Here is a 19,541-nt window from a genome sequence, read left to right as displayed (position 1 = left end):
CTGCACACCAGCCAGAGACTTGGAGACGCGCCTGACACGGACCAGTTCTGCCCCAGCCCCATCGAAGATTCTGTAGGCAAGCATGGTGGGCCACCCCACTTCCTGTCTCTTCTCTCTCCAATGAACCTTGCCCCTGTTTCTTCATCTCTCCCACTTCTCTTGCTGATTTCCTCCTAAAAAGTCTATTTCCCCATCACCCTCTCTCTTTGAATGGCTGTGTGTTCTCTCCCTCTCTCTCAACTATTTCCGTTTCTCTTTCCTCTCCTCTTACCTTCCCCTGAAACCCTCTCCCTGTGTCCCTTCCTTTTTGTTCTTCTCTCCAAAAGTGAAATAATAAGTATGTTGCAAAGGGGAAAAAGAGCTTCCCGCCTTGACCCCTGGCCTGGCACATGGAGCCTCACCTCTCCAAACGTGAACAAGCGGGACCAGGTGCACCTTCTCACCCATCCCCGCCAGAGTCCAAACCCCTCAGATGGGAGGTGAAGGGCAGGGAGAGACCCACTCACTCGGCCCTTTTAAAGTCAAGTCCCCAAGACGGTTTACTATAGACGTAGACATCTTCCCAGTCCCCCTGCGCTCTCCAGGCCCCTAAATCCAGATCCTGCCCCAGTAAAAGCCCACACCACAGCCCTGAGCCAAAAACAGCTTTTTCCAAGACTCAAGGAGGGAACGTGGAGTTTTCCTCCACTCTCTCCTGCCCCAAAACATAGTAAGATCCTAGGCTGCTCCCCTCCTAAGAAACCCGCAGAATCTCCCCATCTGTACCCAGAACCACCACTTCTCACTCCCCTGAGGAGCCACGCTCAGGGGGGAGCTACCGCAGGGAGACAGCGACACCTAGAGGCAGAGCCCTGCACAGCAAACGCATCACTCCTCACTGGGCGGTGGAGGAAGGGGTTCTCTTTGGAGGGACTGACAGGCCTACCCTACACGGAGATGAAGAAGAGGAGCAGAGACTGAGCCTGGAGTGGAGAAGGCCTCAGGAGCCAGAGCAAAAGACGCTCCTTCAGCATCAAAATATTGACCATACCTCTGCATCAGAACAGGACGAGCTAAAGGCTGTGGGCCAGCTGACACAAGACTAGAGCGAAATGGACAGTGGGGGAATCTGCCCAGGCACCGGCTGAAGTGTCCTCTGCCAAGTCAAGGAAGCAGCTTAACTTCTTGGCTTCATTGGATTCCTAGATCCCTGAGCATGCGTTGGGTGTATCTGGGCCTCCCAGGAACAGCTGAGCTAACCTGGCCTCACCTGCACCTGCTGCTCCCACCTACCCAGCCAGCCAGGCAGTCTGCTGGAGCCTCAGGGAGGGCGCAGTTCTGGGACGCCAGCAGGCTTCTCCCCTCCCGCTGTGACTGCCTGAAGCTTTACTGTCAGAGGCAGACAGACAGAGGCTTAAAGGTCAGGACACTAGCCTAGAAGATTGGGGTAGTAAGGACACCGACCCTGCCTGCCCTACAGGTGGGATCTACAGCCCCAAGGGACAATCCTTACAGAATCCTGGGCTTCTGTGCCAAAGCAAGGGCTTCCCCCACCCGTCAGCTGGCCCATGTGCCTGGAGCAGAGAGATGTTCTGCAGAGGGCCAGTCCATCCTCTCGCCAGACTCCCTGACTGCCACCTCTCCCTGACTCTTGTAGTTGGCGTCATGACCCCCAGAACCAGTCAAGCCCAGCCAGAGAAAGAAACCATGGTAACTTGGGGCCTTTGGGCCAAGCATTCTAGTAAAAGTCAGAAGGTATCGGGTGATGCTTCCAAGTTTTAGGTAGAGAGAAAACTCAGGTCCATCAAGAAAAGACATGCGGAACAGCTTCTAGAGGCACAGGGGGACTGAGAGACCATAAAGAGGTACAACCACCCTCCTGCATCCATGTCCCCACAGTGGCCAGAATGTGCGTTAGGATGCCAGTGGGAAGCAGGCCCTCTGACCAGCCCCACCTCATTCCTTCCCAGGCATGTCAACACTGGAGGTTGGGATGGCTGGGCCAGAAAGGCGTCTCTGCCCCAAACCTCGCTCAGAACCCTGGAAGCAGCATGCTGACCACCTTCCCCTGAGAACACACACCATGCCCCCCCACCCCCACTGAAACTGCCCACTCAGTCTCAAGCTCCAGAAAAGCCCCTCCCCCAAGTGAGACTTTCAACTCCTAAATGTGGGCTCCTCGCCAGGAAAGGGGCCCAAGGGCTGAACCTCTATTTCTTCCTCCTTGCTGGCCTAACCCAGAGCCTTTCATGTCCTGAGGTCATTCAGCCCCTCACCCCAGCTTTGGAAAGGTGCTTCTCAAGGGAAGGGAACTGAAGGGCTCTGACCAAGGGGCTGGTGACCCACACTCCTCTCCTGCTCTCACCCTTCCTCTCTCCACTCAGCCCCCAGGGTCACAGACACCAGCGCAGGCATCTCTGGGCCAGGCACATGCACACTCTCCCACACACACACCTGCACCATGAGAACACAGTCATCTCCTTAAACCAGCCTGCAACATGGGGGTCCAGGCCTGCAGGTTACTGTGGGGCCCATAGTGCTCCCATGACCTTCCCCAGGACCTCAGAAGGCGCCCACACCTCAGAGTCATGCAGTCTGGGGTATATGCAGCTCAGCAGCCAGTAATCTGGCCGCTTTTCCTGAAATACCATTTCCTTTTCTACTTGGACCTGTTCATTCTTGGCCCCAAAAAGCTGAGTTTTCAAACCAGCAGTGGGAGAAAAGGTCAGGTTTTACATTAGCCCCTGCAGATTGTGTGTCCCCTTGCAGAGGGTTCCAGGGAGGGCTGCAGGGTCACTGTGGGCCCGGAGCACTAACCCAGCTTCCGTCCCCAGCCCCTCCCAACCGGAGAGAAACTGCCTCTGGCTTAGGGGGACTGGACACTAAAGGCCACACCCTAGAGCAGGGCCATGCCCCAGGGGAACTCATGCCTAGGGGAGAAGGAGAGGATGGACAAGGACCTGACCCACGCTGACTCCAGTCCCCTGTCCAAGTCAGGAGAACACTTCACAGACCAGCCACGTCTTATTGAATTGCGATCAGCACCAGGCCTTCCCCTATCCCCTCCTCCAGGAGGCAAAGGGTGCTCTTAAGACCCCAGCTGGGCAGCCTGCCTCACAGCTGCCTACCCAGCAGGCCAGGGTGGCAGGGACAGCTCCCCCACCGAAGCAGAGGTGTGCTCCCTCAACATCAATGCCAGGCTCTCTCTCTCTGTCTGGAGCATCTACTCCCAGGGATGCACACTTGCCTGGGACTGCTGGTCAGCACCCAGCCTGGCAAACATCCTCTTTCTCCCCTCCTCTCCCAGAATGCTCTTTCCATAGCCATTTCCTAAGCAGCTGAGACTTCATATCGCATAAAAGGGGCAGAGGGCTGGGAATTCTGGGTGGGAAGAGATTGCCAAGGTTCAGTGACCAGGCAGCCCCTCCTCCCTGCCCTTGGGGGAGGGGGCTTACAGAAGGAGCAGGGGTCTTTGTTCAGATCCTTTTTTCCCCTTACCCCTCTCCCTGTTCTTCCAAGGAAGCAAACTTTGGCCTTCCTCCCTTTCTTTCTTCCAGCTACAGGGTCCGTAGCCCCCCAGAGGGGATGAAGGGAAGGCAGTGAGGGTTGCTCCCAACCTTCTACTCTCACCCACGCATCTGGCTTGGGTATGGACGGATGGGAGGGCAAAGGGTGGAAAGAAACTTGCAAAGTGTTCCAGGGAATGGAACCACTAGGAAGGGGTTCAGCGAGTGGGAAGCGGGATGCATTTCCCAGAAGGTGACTGGCAGGTGCGCGGATGGCTGCCGCGCTCCCCCCAAGAGATGCCCGAGCTGGAGGTCCTGGTTCAGAAGCCCGTTCCTCCCCTGCGACCCACTCGGAGGCCAGAAAGGTGGGCCCGACACGATTTTTCTCTCCCCGACACGGAGCCTCTCCCCTTCCTCCTTTCTTGGAGACCAAGAGTTGGATTTTTTTTTTCTTAAGTTGCCGCAATTTGAACCCATTATTTGGAGGGAAGTGAGTGTCACCACTGTGTCTGTGAGCAAGTGCGTGTGCGGGGACCGTCTCGGTGTTCTATCCCCTTCCGAGCCCCCGCGCACCCAGCAGCTGCGACCGCGTCCCTGCGCCCGCAGCCTCGCCGCCCGGCCCGCTCGAATCGGCAGCCCCGGCCCCGGCCCCGGCTCGCTCCCCCTCGGGTCTCCCCGCCTGTCTCCCGCCGGCGCCCTCCCGCCGCCCGCGTTCCCAGCTTCTCGCCGGTGCCGAGCGCGCGGCACCGCGCGGCCCCCGGGCTCCCGCGGACCAGCTGCCCTGCCGCCCGCAGGTACTCACCTAAAAAGAAGAGGATGCAGAAGGCGTTTGCCAAGATCATGTTAAATAAATCCCACAGTTTTTGTGTCTCTCTCCCTTGGGTAAAAACAATAACAGCAATAATAATAGCCCAGCAGCGACAATCAGTCCCGAATCCAATGCGGAGAGCACAGCGAGTGCGCCCGAGGAATATCCTGAGTCCGGCAATCCTCGCCTCCGGCTGGAGGGGGTGGGGGCGGAGGGCGGCGGGCTGCCCCTCAACGCCCCCCGTGCCCACCAGAATCCAATGCACACGTACGTGTGTGGATCTGCCGTACACGCCGACAGCCGTCCCAGGTCAGCCCTGCCCTCGCTAGTCCGGGAGCGCGCGGGTCCCCGCGGGTCCAATTCCCCTGCGCGTCCCAGGAGGGGCCCTGGGGAGGTGAGCGCGGCTATTGGAGAGCGCAGGGCTGGAAGGAAGCGGCGAGGGTGGGGCTCAGAATGAACCGCGAGGAGGAGAGAAATCCACCGACGGGTGTCAGCGCCGAAGAACCATCCAGTGGGAGCTCCGAGGACGAGACCCGAGTCGCTTCTTTCGCACAAGACGAAGAAAAGATTCGAAACACCTTCTCCCGCTGACCCTGGCTCCTCTCACTTTTCCCAATGGAAGTCCAGGGGCCGTGGGTCCCCGCGCGCGTCTGGCTCTCTCCCTCGCTCGGCTCCCTCTCTCTGGCTCGCGCTCTTTGCTCTCGCCCTCCCCGCGCTCCGCTCCCTCCCCCTCTCCCCTCCCGCTCCTCCCTCCGCCCGCCCCTCCCCCCGGCTCGGCTCCCTCGCCGCGGCTCGCGCCCGCGCGCCCCTCTCCTCCGCCCGGGGCTCGGCGCTCCGGCTCCCAGGCGGCTGGCGGCGCGGGGCGCGGGAGCGCGGAGGAGCAGCGACACTCTGCAGCGGCAGTGGCGACACGGTGGTGGCGGTGGCGCCGGAAACGCCCGCCGACAGGAGAGCTCCGCCGCTGGCTCCCCCTGCTCTGTTCTGCCGCCCGCCCTTCCAAGGACCGACCTGCTGCCTGGGCCGGAAACTGACCAGCTCCCCCGGCTCCGGCTCAGACCCACCAGAGCCTCCGCACCCTGCTCCTCCCCGCGCGGCGCGCCGCCGTCCCCCACGCCGCGTGCCGGCTGCGCCCTCCAAACCCCTGCCCCAGTCCCCCGGGCCACCGTGTCCCAGAGGCCTGGGAGGCTCAGCTGAGGCCCGAGGGCGTGGAGTCCCGGGAGCCCGAGCCAGCCCGAGGCGTGGGGAAGGGGCGTTAGGAAGCCCGGACGTGGGGGTCTGGGGAAGGGGCTCCACCCTCCGCGGGCGGGGGCGTTCTTGAGCCCGGGAGCCGCAGCCGGGCAGAGCTTCTTCCAGAAGCCGCGAGGGAAGAAGGACCCCTCCATCGCCAGCCCCCAGCGTCCCCGTGCAGCCTGCTGGCCTGGGTCTACCCCTCGCACGCAGACGTGTGTGCACTGCACACGGGGCTCGAGAACTTTCCCCGCAAGCCCGGGGCGCCCTCACCCCCCGCCCGCCCCACGTCGCAGCCTTTCGCGACTCCCTTTGCGGGCTGGTCAACTCTCCCCGGCGCGGGAATAGGGCCGCGGGGCCGGACGCCCTGACCGCCTCCTCCGAGGCCGGCGAACATGTCCGGATTGCGCCGAGGGTGGAGGCGAGAGCTCGCGCGCCACCCCGGTGGAGCCGCCCCGAGACCACCCGGGCCGGGGCTCCGCGCCAGGCTGCGCGGCCCGAACGCGACGGCGGGCTGGGCTCCGGGCTGCTCTCCCCAGGCAGCTGACAGCTCCCCGCTGCCGAGCCCCCAGCCGGGAAGGGGGCGACTGATCCATCTGTCGATGGGCCGGGCTCACCGGCGTGCTTTAGTCACGGAATTCACAGTAAACGCCCAGAAACACCAAAAAGGAAGCTTCTCACTGGGAAACGACTGAAGGAGAGGTGAGGTTGCTGACGTTGGGGCAAGAGGGGGCCAGGCGGCGGGGCTGTGGACACGCAAGGGCACACGCCCACGACGCCGGGCACCCCAGCATCACGCCCCCTCCTGACACAGCCTCACCCGCGTCCTCAGCTTCCGTGCGCACCCCGCGCGCTGGAGTGGGGTCCCCGCAGCTCCTCGTAAACTTTCCGCGCTACCCAAAACCGAATCCATGCTGGAGCTAAGGTGTGTTTGGTAGTGACTTTTAAGGTGTATTTTTAAATGAACAATACTCTGGAAAAGAGTAAATGCCAGAAAATCGATCGGGGCGCGCGAAGGGAGGGGTCACTCCGAAAACCAGCCTTCGCTAGTGGGAAAGCTAGAGGGAGCGACTTCCATCTTGCGGATTCAGGCGGGAACGCGGCTTCTCCGGCCTTGGAAGCGCAGGGCAGGCCTCTCCTCCGAACGCATCTGCCGTCTGAACGCACCATCCTGGTGCGCTGGCCCTCGCTGCATCCTCTCTCCGGCCTTTGCGTGGTGCCGCTAGAGGCACGGGCCCTTGCCAGTTAGTGTTGGCAGAGGAAAGCCTCCAGGCTGCCCTCCCTGTCCTTCCTCTGGGCCTCTCCAGGTCTAGAAAATGACTTCCCATCTGACAAGGGACCCTGGCTTCCCTCCAAAAATTGGGGGACTTAAGAAACCAGCTTCAGAAAAGTGTCAATGAAAGGAGACAATTGATAGGAATTATACTGTCAGTTGTCCAGACACCCTCCACCCCTCCACCCCCCACATTTGGGTACCTGATTGGCTCTTCCCTCTTCCAAGGGCCTCACCCCAAGTTCCAGAATTACTACTTAGCAAATCCCTCTTCCTTCTCCAAAAATTGTTTAAACTTTCATTTAACCCTGGCTGGACATGAGAAGGAAAACAAACATATATGGGTGCTCTATCCTGCCCCTTCCTAGTGAAGGGGCCGAAAAAGCAGAACGTGACCCCCCAGGGTGGCTTCCACTGACTTCCCACGGTGTGGAGAGGGGGCTCTGGTAGCAGGACGTGAGTGGCTGAGGCCCTTCAAGGACTTAGGGTCACCCAGCCTTACAAGGACAGTGGACAACACCAGCCAGACCAATATCCGGCATGTGGTGGCTGTGGGTGGGGCACCCTCCCTCCTGTCTATCCAGGCCCACCACTCTCTGTGAACTCCAGCCCTCAACCTGAGCTGCCCTTAAATATGGCAGAGACCAAGTGTCACACCATTATTTCCTGAGCATCTGCTATGTGCAAGGTGCCCTGTGCCAGGATCTGCAGAGGAAACACAGATGAATATGCACTGGCCATAGGCAGTTTAATTTTTCTGAACCTGTTTTCTCCTCTATAAAATGGGTATATATATATATTTTTTTTTTTAATCCAACCTTGTAGAGATTAGATGTACTATACACAAAGAGCTAGTCAAATACCTGGTTCATAGGAAGTTGTTCATAAAATGTCACCCCTTTCCTCTGGGTCCAGAAGAAGAATTGGAAACCTATAACAAGGCATAAAACATAAGCGGAAAATGAGAGGCAGATGTAAAAGTCTACAGGGACCCAAGGGAAACAGAGATGACTTTGTGGAGGATCAAGGATAGGGGATCTTGCGAGAAAGAATCAGAGGAGAAAGGTGCAAACAGAAGCCCTTGTGTACACTGACGCTCTCTCACACGCCCTCAGGTACTGTGTCCTCCAGACCGCCTGCAAGGGCCCGTCCGGCTCCTGAGCCCACCAGCAGAGACTCCAGCCCACCAAAGACGCCGCCTCCTCAGCACAGATCCAGGAGGCACAGCGTGCAGGGGAGGGAAAGAGCAAAAGCCTGTTGGTTTCTGCCCTTCTCGCGCCTCTCCCGGCCTGCTCGCCTCACAGAGGTGTTCTCTGGAGGGCAAGAGCAGTAGAGGCAGAGAGAGGGAGAAAGGACCAGTGGAAGGAGGCAAGTGGCCACCCCACTGCAGCATACGTGTGAACATGCACACACACACACATTGGTCACAGAGCTCAACTGACCACATTTGTTCTGCCCCCAGCACAATCTCATCTCTTTTTTCCTTTGGAGGTAGGTGGAAGATGGGGTTCCCTTGCCCTGGAGATAAAAACCAACCAGAATTCAAAGAAAAAGACAGGGCCAGCTAAGACATGTTGAGAACCACAGGCTAGCAAGCAGAGGTGCTCTCAGCCATGGGACAGCAGCTGGCCAGGGGCCTCCCACTATCAATCAGCACAAACCTATTGGAACCCTTCTTTGAGCCCAACACAGTGCCGAGAGCCATGGGGAAGACGGCCCTGGGCAGGACCGCCCCTGCCGTGGAATCATCTGCAGATGGAGTTAGCCATACCCATGAGAAGTGTGGCAACGCACGAGGGCCAAGGGAGAGAAAGGAAGAGTTAGGACTGCCCGACTTCAGGACTCGCAGGGAGGTAGGATCTAAGCTGGACCTGGGAAGATGGGTTGAATTTGGCTAAAAAGGGCACTGGGGAAGGGGGCAGAGTAGGCAAAAGCACAGTGGTAAGAAAACTTAGAGAAACAGCCCAAGAGTTGGGAGGAGGGTACCAGGAGCACAGGAAGGAGTGGCCAGTGGGAGGAGATCCAAAGGCCTGATTGGGAGGCACAGTGGAGGCCCAAGTATTGAAGGCTCCGACTTGCTTCCCTAGGAGCTACTGAAGATTTCGGAGCAGGTGAGTGATATAACAGGAGTGGAGTTTTCGTAATATTGCTCTGACACCTCTGTGAAGGATGGAAACAAGATAAGTCAGGAGGCAATTTTAACAGTCTTGGCCCGAGGTCATGAGGGCCCAAAGCAGGAAGAAGTGGTAGTGAGCAGGGGCAGGAAGAGTGTTGGGCATGGAGAGCAGGTGGCAGGCATGGACAGGAAGAGGGGGTGGGCATGGACCGGAAGTAGTCATTGTCAGAGGCATTTAAAGAGGAGTCAGAAAGATGTTGGTGATGGAATCAACACAGGGCACAGGAAGGAGGCCAGGGAAAGTAACCAGCCCTGACTTCTCAGGCTTTGTCCTTAGAAAGAATAATTGAAGAAGCCAATTGTATGGCAAGATACATGTTGATAGTTCTTTAATTCTTAACAATAATTCTATGCAGTAGGTACTGTAAATCACCCTTTACAAATGAGAAAACTGAGGCTGGAAAAGCAGTTTAACTTGCGTAACATAGTATTTTAAGTGACAGAACCAGGATTTGGACTCTGAAAGTTGGGATGCAGGGTAACTCTGTAATCTCTGTGCCCAAAATAAATAAGCACTATGACAGCTCCCCAGGCTGAACATTGTCCTGTCCTGATTCAGAACGTCTTAAATACTCCATTTCTCCCGGCTCCATCCAGCAACAGTGTGAAGCAATCGTGAGAATGAAATTTCTCTTGCACCTTTCCTACGGGTTTTATCTGGCTAATCCTTGGAATCCAAGTCTAGAGCCTAGAAAGGATCCTGTCTAGCCCGGTGCCCAGCTCACCCATGGGCCTTCCTAGCCCTGTTCCAGCCCTGCCTCCCTTCTCATGGCAGGCTGAACCCCTCACCAACCTTCCCTCCCACCAGAATATGCCAGATCTCTGAGGCTCAGCCTGGCCAGAATGAACTAGTCTGGGAATCGAGACCAGCGGGGATTTAACTAAACCATCTGATTCCCAAAGAGTGAACAGGGCTGCTGGGCAGAGTGGGTGGGCCAGGCTGGGAGGGAAGAAATGCTCACTGCACTCAGGGGCATTGATTTCTCTAATTGACTTCAGTCAATGTTCCCGTGCTTCATCATTCTCTTCAGAGGTAGGCACTGGCAGGAGGTGGGAACCTGGCTTCACTTAGCCTCTCCCCAGGGCCTCAGAGACCTCTCTGCAGCCCCACCCATGCCAGGGAGGCCCTAAGCCCCAGGATATCCCGTTAGATGGGGAGCACGCTGCTGCAGCAGGATGCAGGGATGCAGCTGGGGAGTTACTCCAGCAGGAAGCTGTCAGGCCCTTTTGTGGATTTAGCATCTCAGAGTTTCATAACTTTTGCCTCCATCTTGAAGCCCTGACAGCATTCCTGGGAAGAAGGCATGGTGGAATTAGCTTCCCTTCCAAGTGAACAAACGCAGGCTTGAAGATGGCCCGTGCCATGGCCAAGGCCACAGCTGAGCCAACAAGAGGCAGAGCCAGGACTCCAAGGCAGATCCTCGCACACCCTGGCCTGGTGACACAGCCGCCAGCATCCATCTGCCAGCCGTGGTGGCAGGCCTCTCCTCTGCTTCCTCCCACCTAGGGGAGCCCAGAGGAGAGGGAGGGGGCACCCTCAGCTTTTGGCACTATCTGTGTTTATTAATCCAGGCCTGGGAAGGGCTGTGTCCCTTGAACTCGTCTTCCTCTAGAGGTAGCAGATGTCCTGAGAAAAGTGTGAAGCCCCTTTCTCCCCATGCCTCCCCCAGGACTCCCCAGTGGCAGCAGGAACTGAGCTGGTAACGGGCCCTTCTGGTGAGCTACTGTTGGCTTAAAATATCGCAGCTCGCTGTCAAGCCTCCTCCCCGCTGGCCCTAACTACACTGCACTCTCGGTGTTGGCATCGTCGTGACCACGCCCCAGTGTTGTCCTGGTGCCAGCACGGCCCTTGGCAGACCCCAGCTGCCTGGAACAACCCTGCAGCCTCTCTCCCGAGCATGGGACAGCAGCCCGCCCCAGCTCTCAGGCTCTGGCAATCGGCCAGGTTATCCAAGGTCAGAGGCAGAAACCAGGGAGAAGGGCAGTGACTGCTTCTGCCAAGCTGTCGGGAGCTGGCTCCTGCTGCCTGGAGCCCCCCCAGGAGAGCTCTCAGCCCCAGCAGCTCCCCGCAGGGACCATGTCTTTATTTAGCCAAGCCTGCAAGGTGGGTGGAGCACCAAAGCTAAGTCTGAGATGGACTGTCACTTGAAGGGCCCAGCTCTGCCTCCAGGGCCTGGAAGGCAACTCACTAGAGGCATGTTCTGGACATAAAATGAAGACAAGAGTGTCCTTCCCTGAGCAGACATGCCTTCCCTGGGCCCAACCTAGAGTTTGGCCTTCATGCCTACCTCTCTCTTTGCATCCTCTGTCCTGGGAACTTCTCCCATCATCCAGAATGTTCTCTCCTTAACCCCACTGACACCATGCACTAGTGCTTTGTTGCTATCCTGTCCCTCTTGCCCAAGTAGGAAACTAGGAAATGATGCTGCTCCCAGGGGCAGGGCAATGTTTAACCCAAAAGAATGAATTGCTAATGGTAGAATTTCAGTGATCATCAGCCTCAGGCTCTCAGGGTTGGAAGGAAACTTTCACAACAATAATAAACTGCTCACAAGTGCATAGCACCCAACAACTTGCAAAGCTTTTTCTATAAATTTGTCTCCCTTATGCCTCCCAAACAGCCTTTGAAGTGGGCATTTTTCAGATGAGAAAAATCTTAAAGGCATCAAGTGACTGGTCCATGGTCATAGTCCGTGAGGCGCTGACCTAGCACTAGGAACCCATTCTAACTGATTCCAGAGTCCCTATTTGGGATATGGCTTTTGCATAAACACTTCGGTAAAATAAAATAAAAATAAATACTTTTTAATTATGAAAACTAAGACAATTTCACAGAAACACTTCCTGTGCCAGGATGCTTGGTTCTCCGGGGACCTCAGTTCCCCAGTCCCAGAGAGCTTGGATAATTGAGGCCTTCTTCCTTCTGCCAGGCTAGAGTTTGCCTCCCCAGACTCCTGTGCCCACAAGGATGGGAAGTGTAGGGAAGTGTCCAGGAATCCTGCAGACCGCACGTGCCCATGGACAGCCACCACCCACCCCGCTCCCTGGTGCAGGTCTGCTGTCACAGAGGCTGCCCTGTGAAAACCATGAAGTATGGTTCCTACCTCCTACTCCCCAGCCCAGGTCACCACAGGGAAGAAGTCATCACACCCACCAAGCAGGCTCCAGGGTGGGCCACCTCGCAGGGGTCCAGGCACCTACTGCCTCCCTACTCCAAAGGTGGGTGAGTCCCTGCTCCCTGGAGGGAGTGCGGGTGCCCTAGAGGGTCTTCCCTGCTGAGCGCAGTGGGAGCTTCAGGAGTCGGCAAACTTTCCAGCCCTGGGAGAGTCCCATCTCTCCATATTCTTGCTACCCGGCTCCTGGGACAACAGCCCAACTGGCAAGTGTGGCACTGTGGGAAGAGGCCCAGACTAGGGTTCGAGTTCCAGCTTTAGTCTGGGCTTTCTGGCAGCCCAGAAAAGAGTTCAGTACTGTTGCGGGGTAGCACAGTGCACATAGTCAGCCTTCAGAAAGGGTTTCCTAGTTGAAATAAAGAACAAAAGAAAGAAAAAGGACGGGAGGGAGCACGGACTTGTGTACTATCAGAATCTCAGTCTCTGCGCTCCATCCTACCCCGCAATTCATCTTCCATTCAGCTCCCCCATGGCTGGGCCAGTGGAGGGTACTTGGGCTAGCCCCCAGCTCTGCCCCAGCTATGCATGTGACCTCAGGTCCTCTGCGGTGATAACCCTCTACCCTGTGAGCCTCACAAAGGAGACGGAAGACCAAATGAGTCCATGCTTTGAGATATGAGGCAGTCTGCAGATGCAAGAAGCAGCCGTGGTGTTTTGGGGCAGCCCACACCCAGTGTGAGTTCTGGGGCCACCCTTCCCCATCTGCTTCAGGAGTGAGCTCTATGTAGACAGGACCTACATCTTCTTCATCCCCACTTTGTCAGAGGCTGGCACATAATAAGTGCTCAGTAAATGCTTATTGACTGAATGACTGAAATGAGAAGCCTCTTACCTGACGTGGTTCAGGGATTTAGCACAGGGACTCAGGCCCAGGAGTGCTGACCTGGTTCAAAGCACTTCCCCCCCTTTACCTGACTCACTGGGGTCTCACTGACCCACATACAATGCCTCCCTTTCTTCCCCTTCTGTTCTCCTTAGGAAAAATTGATCAATCTGACCGGAGGATTTTTTTGCCATTGAAGTTGTTTTAATTCAAACTAGATTGGCTTATGCGCTTCATTTTAAAGTCTCATTCTATAAAGGCTTAGTCCGTTAGTGGGAGTCAGACTCGTTGGAATTCCTGATCCATGCAATGAACCACCTTGTTCTGCTTGTCAGCGTGTGATCCCCCATCCCTCACACTCCAGCCCAGTGATCCCAGTAACTTTTTAGTCTGAAGAAATGAAGCAGCTGCAACCTCAATTCTCCTCCAGGCTGACCCCCCTGATTGGATAACAGAGGCACAGCCACAGAGAACAGGCTACAGGGCCAGGAGCTAAGGGACTCTCCCAACAAGGGGTTTCCAAGCAAAGGAAAGAATAGACAGTCTCCTGCCCTCCCACAGGTAGCCAGCACCTCCACACCTCCACTCCCTGGGGCCCCCACTGCAGGTAACACCCAACAGGGGAGAGAGGCTCCGCTCTCCAACCTTGCCCTCACCAAACTGACCTCCTCTGCCGTTTCCCTTCGACCCACAACCACTTTGACAGGCACTCGGATAAACAGCCCCTAAGCTGAGTGATAATCTGTTTATTTTAAGAGTTGCCAGCACGTTGCATTTTCCAGAACTAGCAAAATTGATAATGGCCTTTTTTTGCAATCAATCCCAATCAATTAGTCATTGAATTCTTCCATATCTTCTCGGTACTCCTTTCTGACATATATGCATTTTAAAGAAATACAAACAGAGAGACAAGGCCTTAATGTGAGATAATGGTTCTCTAATAGTAGAAACCAGGCACTAGGAGAAAGGGATTCAAAAGAGATCTGCTGCATTCGTGCACCACTCCCCTCTCCTCTCCACGGAGATACTAGTAATTGACTGCAGCGAAGACTTCTCAGTGTGGGGCTCTGGGCAGCCAAAACACGTCACTTCACAGTGGGCACACGAGTTCATCTAGCCCTTTGGCAAGCGCTCACCACATGAATTCTGCATGTCCTCCAGTTCTGAGAGCCAGGGGCCCAGGAGAGACTGCGAAGCTGCTCCCTCCAGCCTTCAAATCACACTGTGGGTGACCTGGAGGGGCCCAGCCATGCCGGAAGGGTCCAATGAGGGTGCCCAGAAGGCCTTTCCAAAGAGACTTTCCCATTCCCTGAAGGAATACTGAGAAGGGGTCTGTTGAAGGAGACCTATTGTGCCAAGAAAAACAATCAGCCTCTGATAACCGATTATAACAATTCGCTGCTACAGAAAGTCTTCAGCACCACCACCTGCATTAGCCTCAAGGGAGCTGACATTCTTGCTGAGGTGCTACTCCACCCCTGCTGGACTGCCATGCCCAGATGCTCATTCCGTCTGCTCTCAGATCTGACCCAGGCCACCAGAGCATGAGAAAGGGCCTCCCCTCAGCACCCCAAGTAAGGAGCCAGAAGTTGGGGAGGCCTGCATGGCTGATGGCTGTTGTGTTTGCTAATGAGCCTCTGGGAGCCCTTAAATGGGCTGCACAGGTGCAGCAATGAGCCAGCCACACACAATATCACCTGCTTGGCAGCCAACCCAGCCCAGCATTTCCACCAGGGCAGGAGACAGACACCATGTGGGCCCCAAGGAGTCCACACAGCTGGAGGGAGGGCAGGCAGGAGCCTGCACACTCCTCCCCCGACACACACCCCATCACAGACCTGTGTATTCAGAACTCAAGTTAGAATCCCCCTTCCTGCCTCCCTTCATCTGCTTTCTCCTTCCTGTCTATTCAAGGGGGCACAGTGTTGGGCATCTACTGCACTCCGGGCACTGTCCTCTGCTAAGGGCATGACAGACAAGGGCTCGTGCCCCAGGGAGCTTCCCTGCCAGTCCTCTCCTCCTCTTACAGCTTCACCCCAGCCAGCCCCTTCTTCAGTTTCTGACACTGACACGCAGGACTCCTTATTGGCCTTTGGAAATAGAAAATGCAGATACCTTACAAAACCCCCTGGCAATGCCATCTCATTTGATCCTCAAAACTGCCTGTGCAGCCCACAGGTCATGATCATCAGTCATGAAAATGGGGCTCACACCTGGCTTTGCCACTTACTGACTGTGTGACCTTGGGCAAGTCCCTTAACCTGGCTGCACTTCAAGAAAACAGTCAGTTTACTCTGCTCACACACAATTGGTGGCTTATTCAGCCATCACTAAAGCTCCTGCTGTAACAGACATGACACAAAAGCAAAAAACACTGCCTTTGTCTTGAATAAAACAGCAGAGGAGCTTTCAGCCTGGTTGGGGGATGGTAAACATATGAACAAATAAGTACAGTGAAGTTTGGAAGCACAGTAGTAGAATTAGGGAATAGTAGGAAGAGGGATTGATTGAAAACTGAGTATGTATGGATATGGGGATTTTAGAGAAGTCATTACATCATGAAATAATAGGTACTGAGCTCTTACCATTGGGTATTCTCATATATGTAATTGTTCCAAGGTTCAAAAAAGGTGATAGGTGTAAACCTGCCCTATAATAAACTATAGAAAGCTGTCCAGTGTAAGGTATTAGTTTTACTATTGATATAAAGCGTCAGACCTCAGTCAAGCCAAATGGACTATGTTAGTTAAACAAGGCTGTTACAGCAAAAAACAACTGCAAACTTTCCAAGGGTTGCACCACAAAGGTTTCTTTCTTCTTCATGCAACAGGCTCAGTGTAGGTCTGCAGAGAGCTCTGTTCCACACAGTCACTCAGGGATCCAGGCTGATGAATGAAGGCACTATCATTTTGTAGCTACGCCTCATGGAACAAAATGCATCTTCATTGAAGCAGGAGGAGAGAGTGCATTGAGCCGGCCAGAGTGACATGTGTCACTTTCATCCATGACCCATTGGCAAGAACCAATTTCATGGTCCCATCTAACAGCACTGGAGCTAGCAGATGGAGGGAGAGACGGAATGTCTGATGGGCATCAATGTCTTCATCACAGGAGCCAAAGAAAACTGCATCCTGCAGAACTCTTTTAATTATCTTATAGAAAAGAGTTTTTGACAATTATACACTTTTCTGCTGTTACATGACAAAAAGTGGCTGTGGATTAGACATCTCCTAAGGACAAGGCAAGTGTCTGAAGGGAGGTCGCACCTGCTGAATGGGGGACAAAGCAGGACATGTCCTTTATCCCTTGAGGAGTCTTGCTGACACACCAAAACAGCCCCAGCCAATACAACTAGATGTATGTACAACCTTCATGGCCTCCTCCTCTGGTCCCACACTCTCTTTGGCAACTCTGCAACAGCTTCATATGTGTTTATTTTTCCCACAGAGGATTTTGCAGTATTTCTCCTAAGTGGGACAGCTACATCAATAAGTTCCATTGCATCAGGAGAGTAATTGAAGAGCAGAGTGTCTGGCTTGCTGGCTGGAGCTTCTGGTCCGATGCACAAACATACCCACACCCCTCCACCACAAGAGCCTGGCCTCATCTGCCCTCTCCAGCCTTTTGGCCCTCCTCCAGCCTCTGATTCAATTCTGCCCCAGGACCCCTGCTCCAGCCAGCCCTGTCCACACACCCATCCCCAAAGCCCCTATCCCCTGTCTCACCCCTCCCTGCTTTCTCTCAAGACATTTCTTCCACCCACAGTATCCTTTCACCATCTCTGCCTGTTAAAATCCTCCCCGATACATGCAAAAATGTCGGCCGTTATCTCCCACTGATGAGATTACATATTATCTTTATCTCCTTTCGGTTTCTCTATTTGAGATTTGGGGGAATGAGCACGTGTTATCTTTACAATCAGAAAAACACAGCGAAGTCCCTGTCCCCTGCAAGAGCCCCTCGCCCCCGCACACAGCTGTCTCCTCTGAAGTGCGGAGTTCTCAGCCCTATCACAGACGGCTTTGTGATCTAGTTTGCTGTGTGTGGATGTCTGATAGCCACACCCAAATCGTAAGTGCCATGAGAGCAGGGACACATTAGACACACCTGCCTTATGCTGCATAGGCACATACTAAGTGGCGAGCTAGACTTCTTTCCGATTACCAGGGCTGCAGGAACGGTCCGAGTACCTTACGTTGGCTCGGGGATCCCAGGAAGTAAGAATGAGGGGCTTTGGAGTTACGTGACTGGATGCCCTGCATTTATACTGACTGTTTCTGACATATAAATCGCCCACTAATAGGGTTTCATTACTCCCACCACGTGAGCAACCAAAATAAGGCCTAGAGAGGTAAAACGATTTGGCCCAAGAGCCCAGAACCCACGTCTGCAGCTGCGCACACATGCCTTAACCACTAAACCACAGCTGCCACTCCAAGACCTTATTAATAGCCATTTCTCGCCCCAGTCAGTGGCTGGACATGGTTTGCCAGGTTAATAATTTGTTCATTAGGTGCCTAATGAATTACTTGTTAATTGCTAACTTGACGAACAGCCAGCAGTTCCCATCTGCCTGAAGAAATGGCACAAATCACTGCAGAAGGGCCAGCCAAGCCCCAGCCTCTGGGGAGCAGGAGCTTCCTGCCCGAGGGTGGTGGCGGCGGCTCCCAGGGGAGAACCCCACCTTGGCCAGTCACCAGGGGCCCTGAGAAGTCCCCAGTGAGTGGGGCCTTTCAGGTAAGCAGCTCTGATGGGACACCTCTTGCTGGACTGATAAATTCCCTACAAATGTACAGGGCAGGCCAGATTCATCCCTTCAATCTTTCAAGCCTCATATCCACAAGACCATCCCTAATGATTTTATTTTTATTTTCTCTGAACTTCCACCATTTGAAGCATCATTACTCAACTTAAACCTCACATACACACGTGTAACCATAAGCCATCTTATTTCCTCTGAATGCTGGTCCTGTCTCCCCATCTTGAAAGCAGTTACAATATCCCTGTTGGACCTCAAGCTTCCTGGAAGCAGCAGCCACATCTGTCTGGTGCATCCTGTATCTCCCATACCACACAGCGCCCAATTCAGTAGGTGTGTATGATGAGAGCGAATAATTCATACTTTCTGTGTAAATCTGCATTAGTCTGCTGAGGCTGCCAGAACAAGATACCATAGACCAAGTGGCTTAAACGACAAAAGGGCAGAAGAGCTCGTGTTTGTGGCCTAGGTTCCCAGTGCTGCACAGATTCCTGAAAAATTCCATGCGGAGTGTGTAAGACAGACCCTCCTGACCATGCTGGCTCCCAAATCTTAAAAGCTCTGTTATTTCTGAAATCACTGAATTAGATTAAGCCGCACTGAATCAGAGATGATGATTTTCCCATTTGCATAGCAATCTTCCTTATCAGAGCACGTCCTCATTTTATCCTTCCAGCTTTGCTGTAAGGGAGGACGAGGAGGGTTACAATGTCCATCTTAAGGACAATTGAAATGAGAAGGAATCAATCACCTTTCCCAAGGCAGGCTCAACCCAGGGTGTGACTCTCATTCCCAGGTCCCTTCCTGGCAAGCCCCTGTGGGACAGGACTCAGTCTCTTTCTTCTCTGCATCTGAGCACCCAGCCCAGGGTCAGGCACAGAGGGGATGCTCAGGGGAGGTTTGGCATTGAAAATAATGGAGCTGCCATGGGGTCTCCACCCAGAGCAGAGGCACCCAGAGACTGAAGAGTCAGAACTGACACCCCACCCACCCAAGCACCCTTGGGCAAAACCAGTCCTAGGCCAAGTGGAAGGCTGGCTTCAGTATCTGAGGTTCCCCATTGGCCTGCTTCTCAGTTAAGACCCCGAAGGCCAAGGTTAAATTGAAAATGAGCCTGGCAAATAGCGAATCTATTATCACTTTCACACTGCTCCCAGTGACAATAATGAGAATGTGTACAATAGCAAAATGATTTCACATATTATTTTTTTTATTCCTCTACATCACAGGTATTTTTAGAAGATACCTCAGATCTGTTGTGGAATGAAAAAGGGTATGAATTCTTTAAACGCGCCATCTCATTTCATCCTCAGAACAATGCTTCAAAGTGGATAAGAAGGGCATTATACCTCTCTGGCAGATGAGTAAAGGGAGGCATAGAGAGGCCAAGTATTTGCCCAAAGTTGAACAGGGAGCAGCTTAATGAACAGGGCCTTGACCTCTCCTGCCATTTCCTCGAAGATGCTGGATTGGCATGGGGGTAGCCCTGAGGGCCTGGACCAGGAACGGTCCCTTCTGAGGGCAGCAGGAAAGCAGAAAGGTCTACACCAGCAGTTGCCAGATTCTGTCTGCAGATGTAGGTTCTTTGGCAGACATTGTGTCTGAATGATTCCAGTTGAGGTACAGGCTCCCCGGTGCCCCACAGGCCCTGCCACACCCTGCTCATCCATCCCTGCCGCCCACCTTTAGGCTGCCATCAGGACACTACTGTCCTCGGAGTTGCAGCCCATCTGGTCTATGAACAGCAGCCTGCATGGGCTTCCTCGGCAGCCTACCGATGGCAGGGGTGGGAGAGATCTTTAGGTACAAGGCAAAGC

At 54.5% G+C, this 19,541-nt stretch overlaps 1 protein-coding gene across 3 annotated transcripts in view; it reads right to left on the bottom strand.

Moving 5' to 3' along the window:
- The window catches only part of GFRA2 (GDNF family receptor alpha 2), a 157,938-nt gene that overhangs the window by 77,944 nt on the left and 60,453 nt on the right, over positions 1–19,541 (bottom strand). Inside the window, exon 1 of one of the 3 annotated variants that reach the window (XM_036889074.2) lies at positions 4,288–4,998. The exons of the other annotated variants lie outside the window; for them this stretch is intronic. Coding sequence (XP_036744969.1) covers positions 4,288–4,327 — 40 coding nt within the window. The 5' untranslated portion in view covers positions 4,328–4,998. Of the gene's footprint in view, positions 1–4,287; positions 4,999–19,541 lie in introns of those variants that run through there. 3 annotated transcript variants of the gene reach the window in all.

Source organism: Manis pentadactyla, chromosome 1 (assembly GCF_030020395.1).
Source record: "Manis pentadactyla isolate mManPen7 chromosome 1, mManPen7.hap1, whole genome shotgun sequence".
Lineage (NCBI taxonomy): Eukaryota > Metazoa > Chordata > Mammalia > Pholidota > Manidae > Manis > Manis pentadactyla.
Note: the sequence above shows the minus strand (reverse complement) of the source record. Positions and strands in the feature narration are given on the sequence as shown.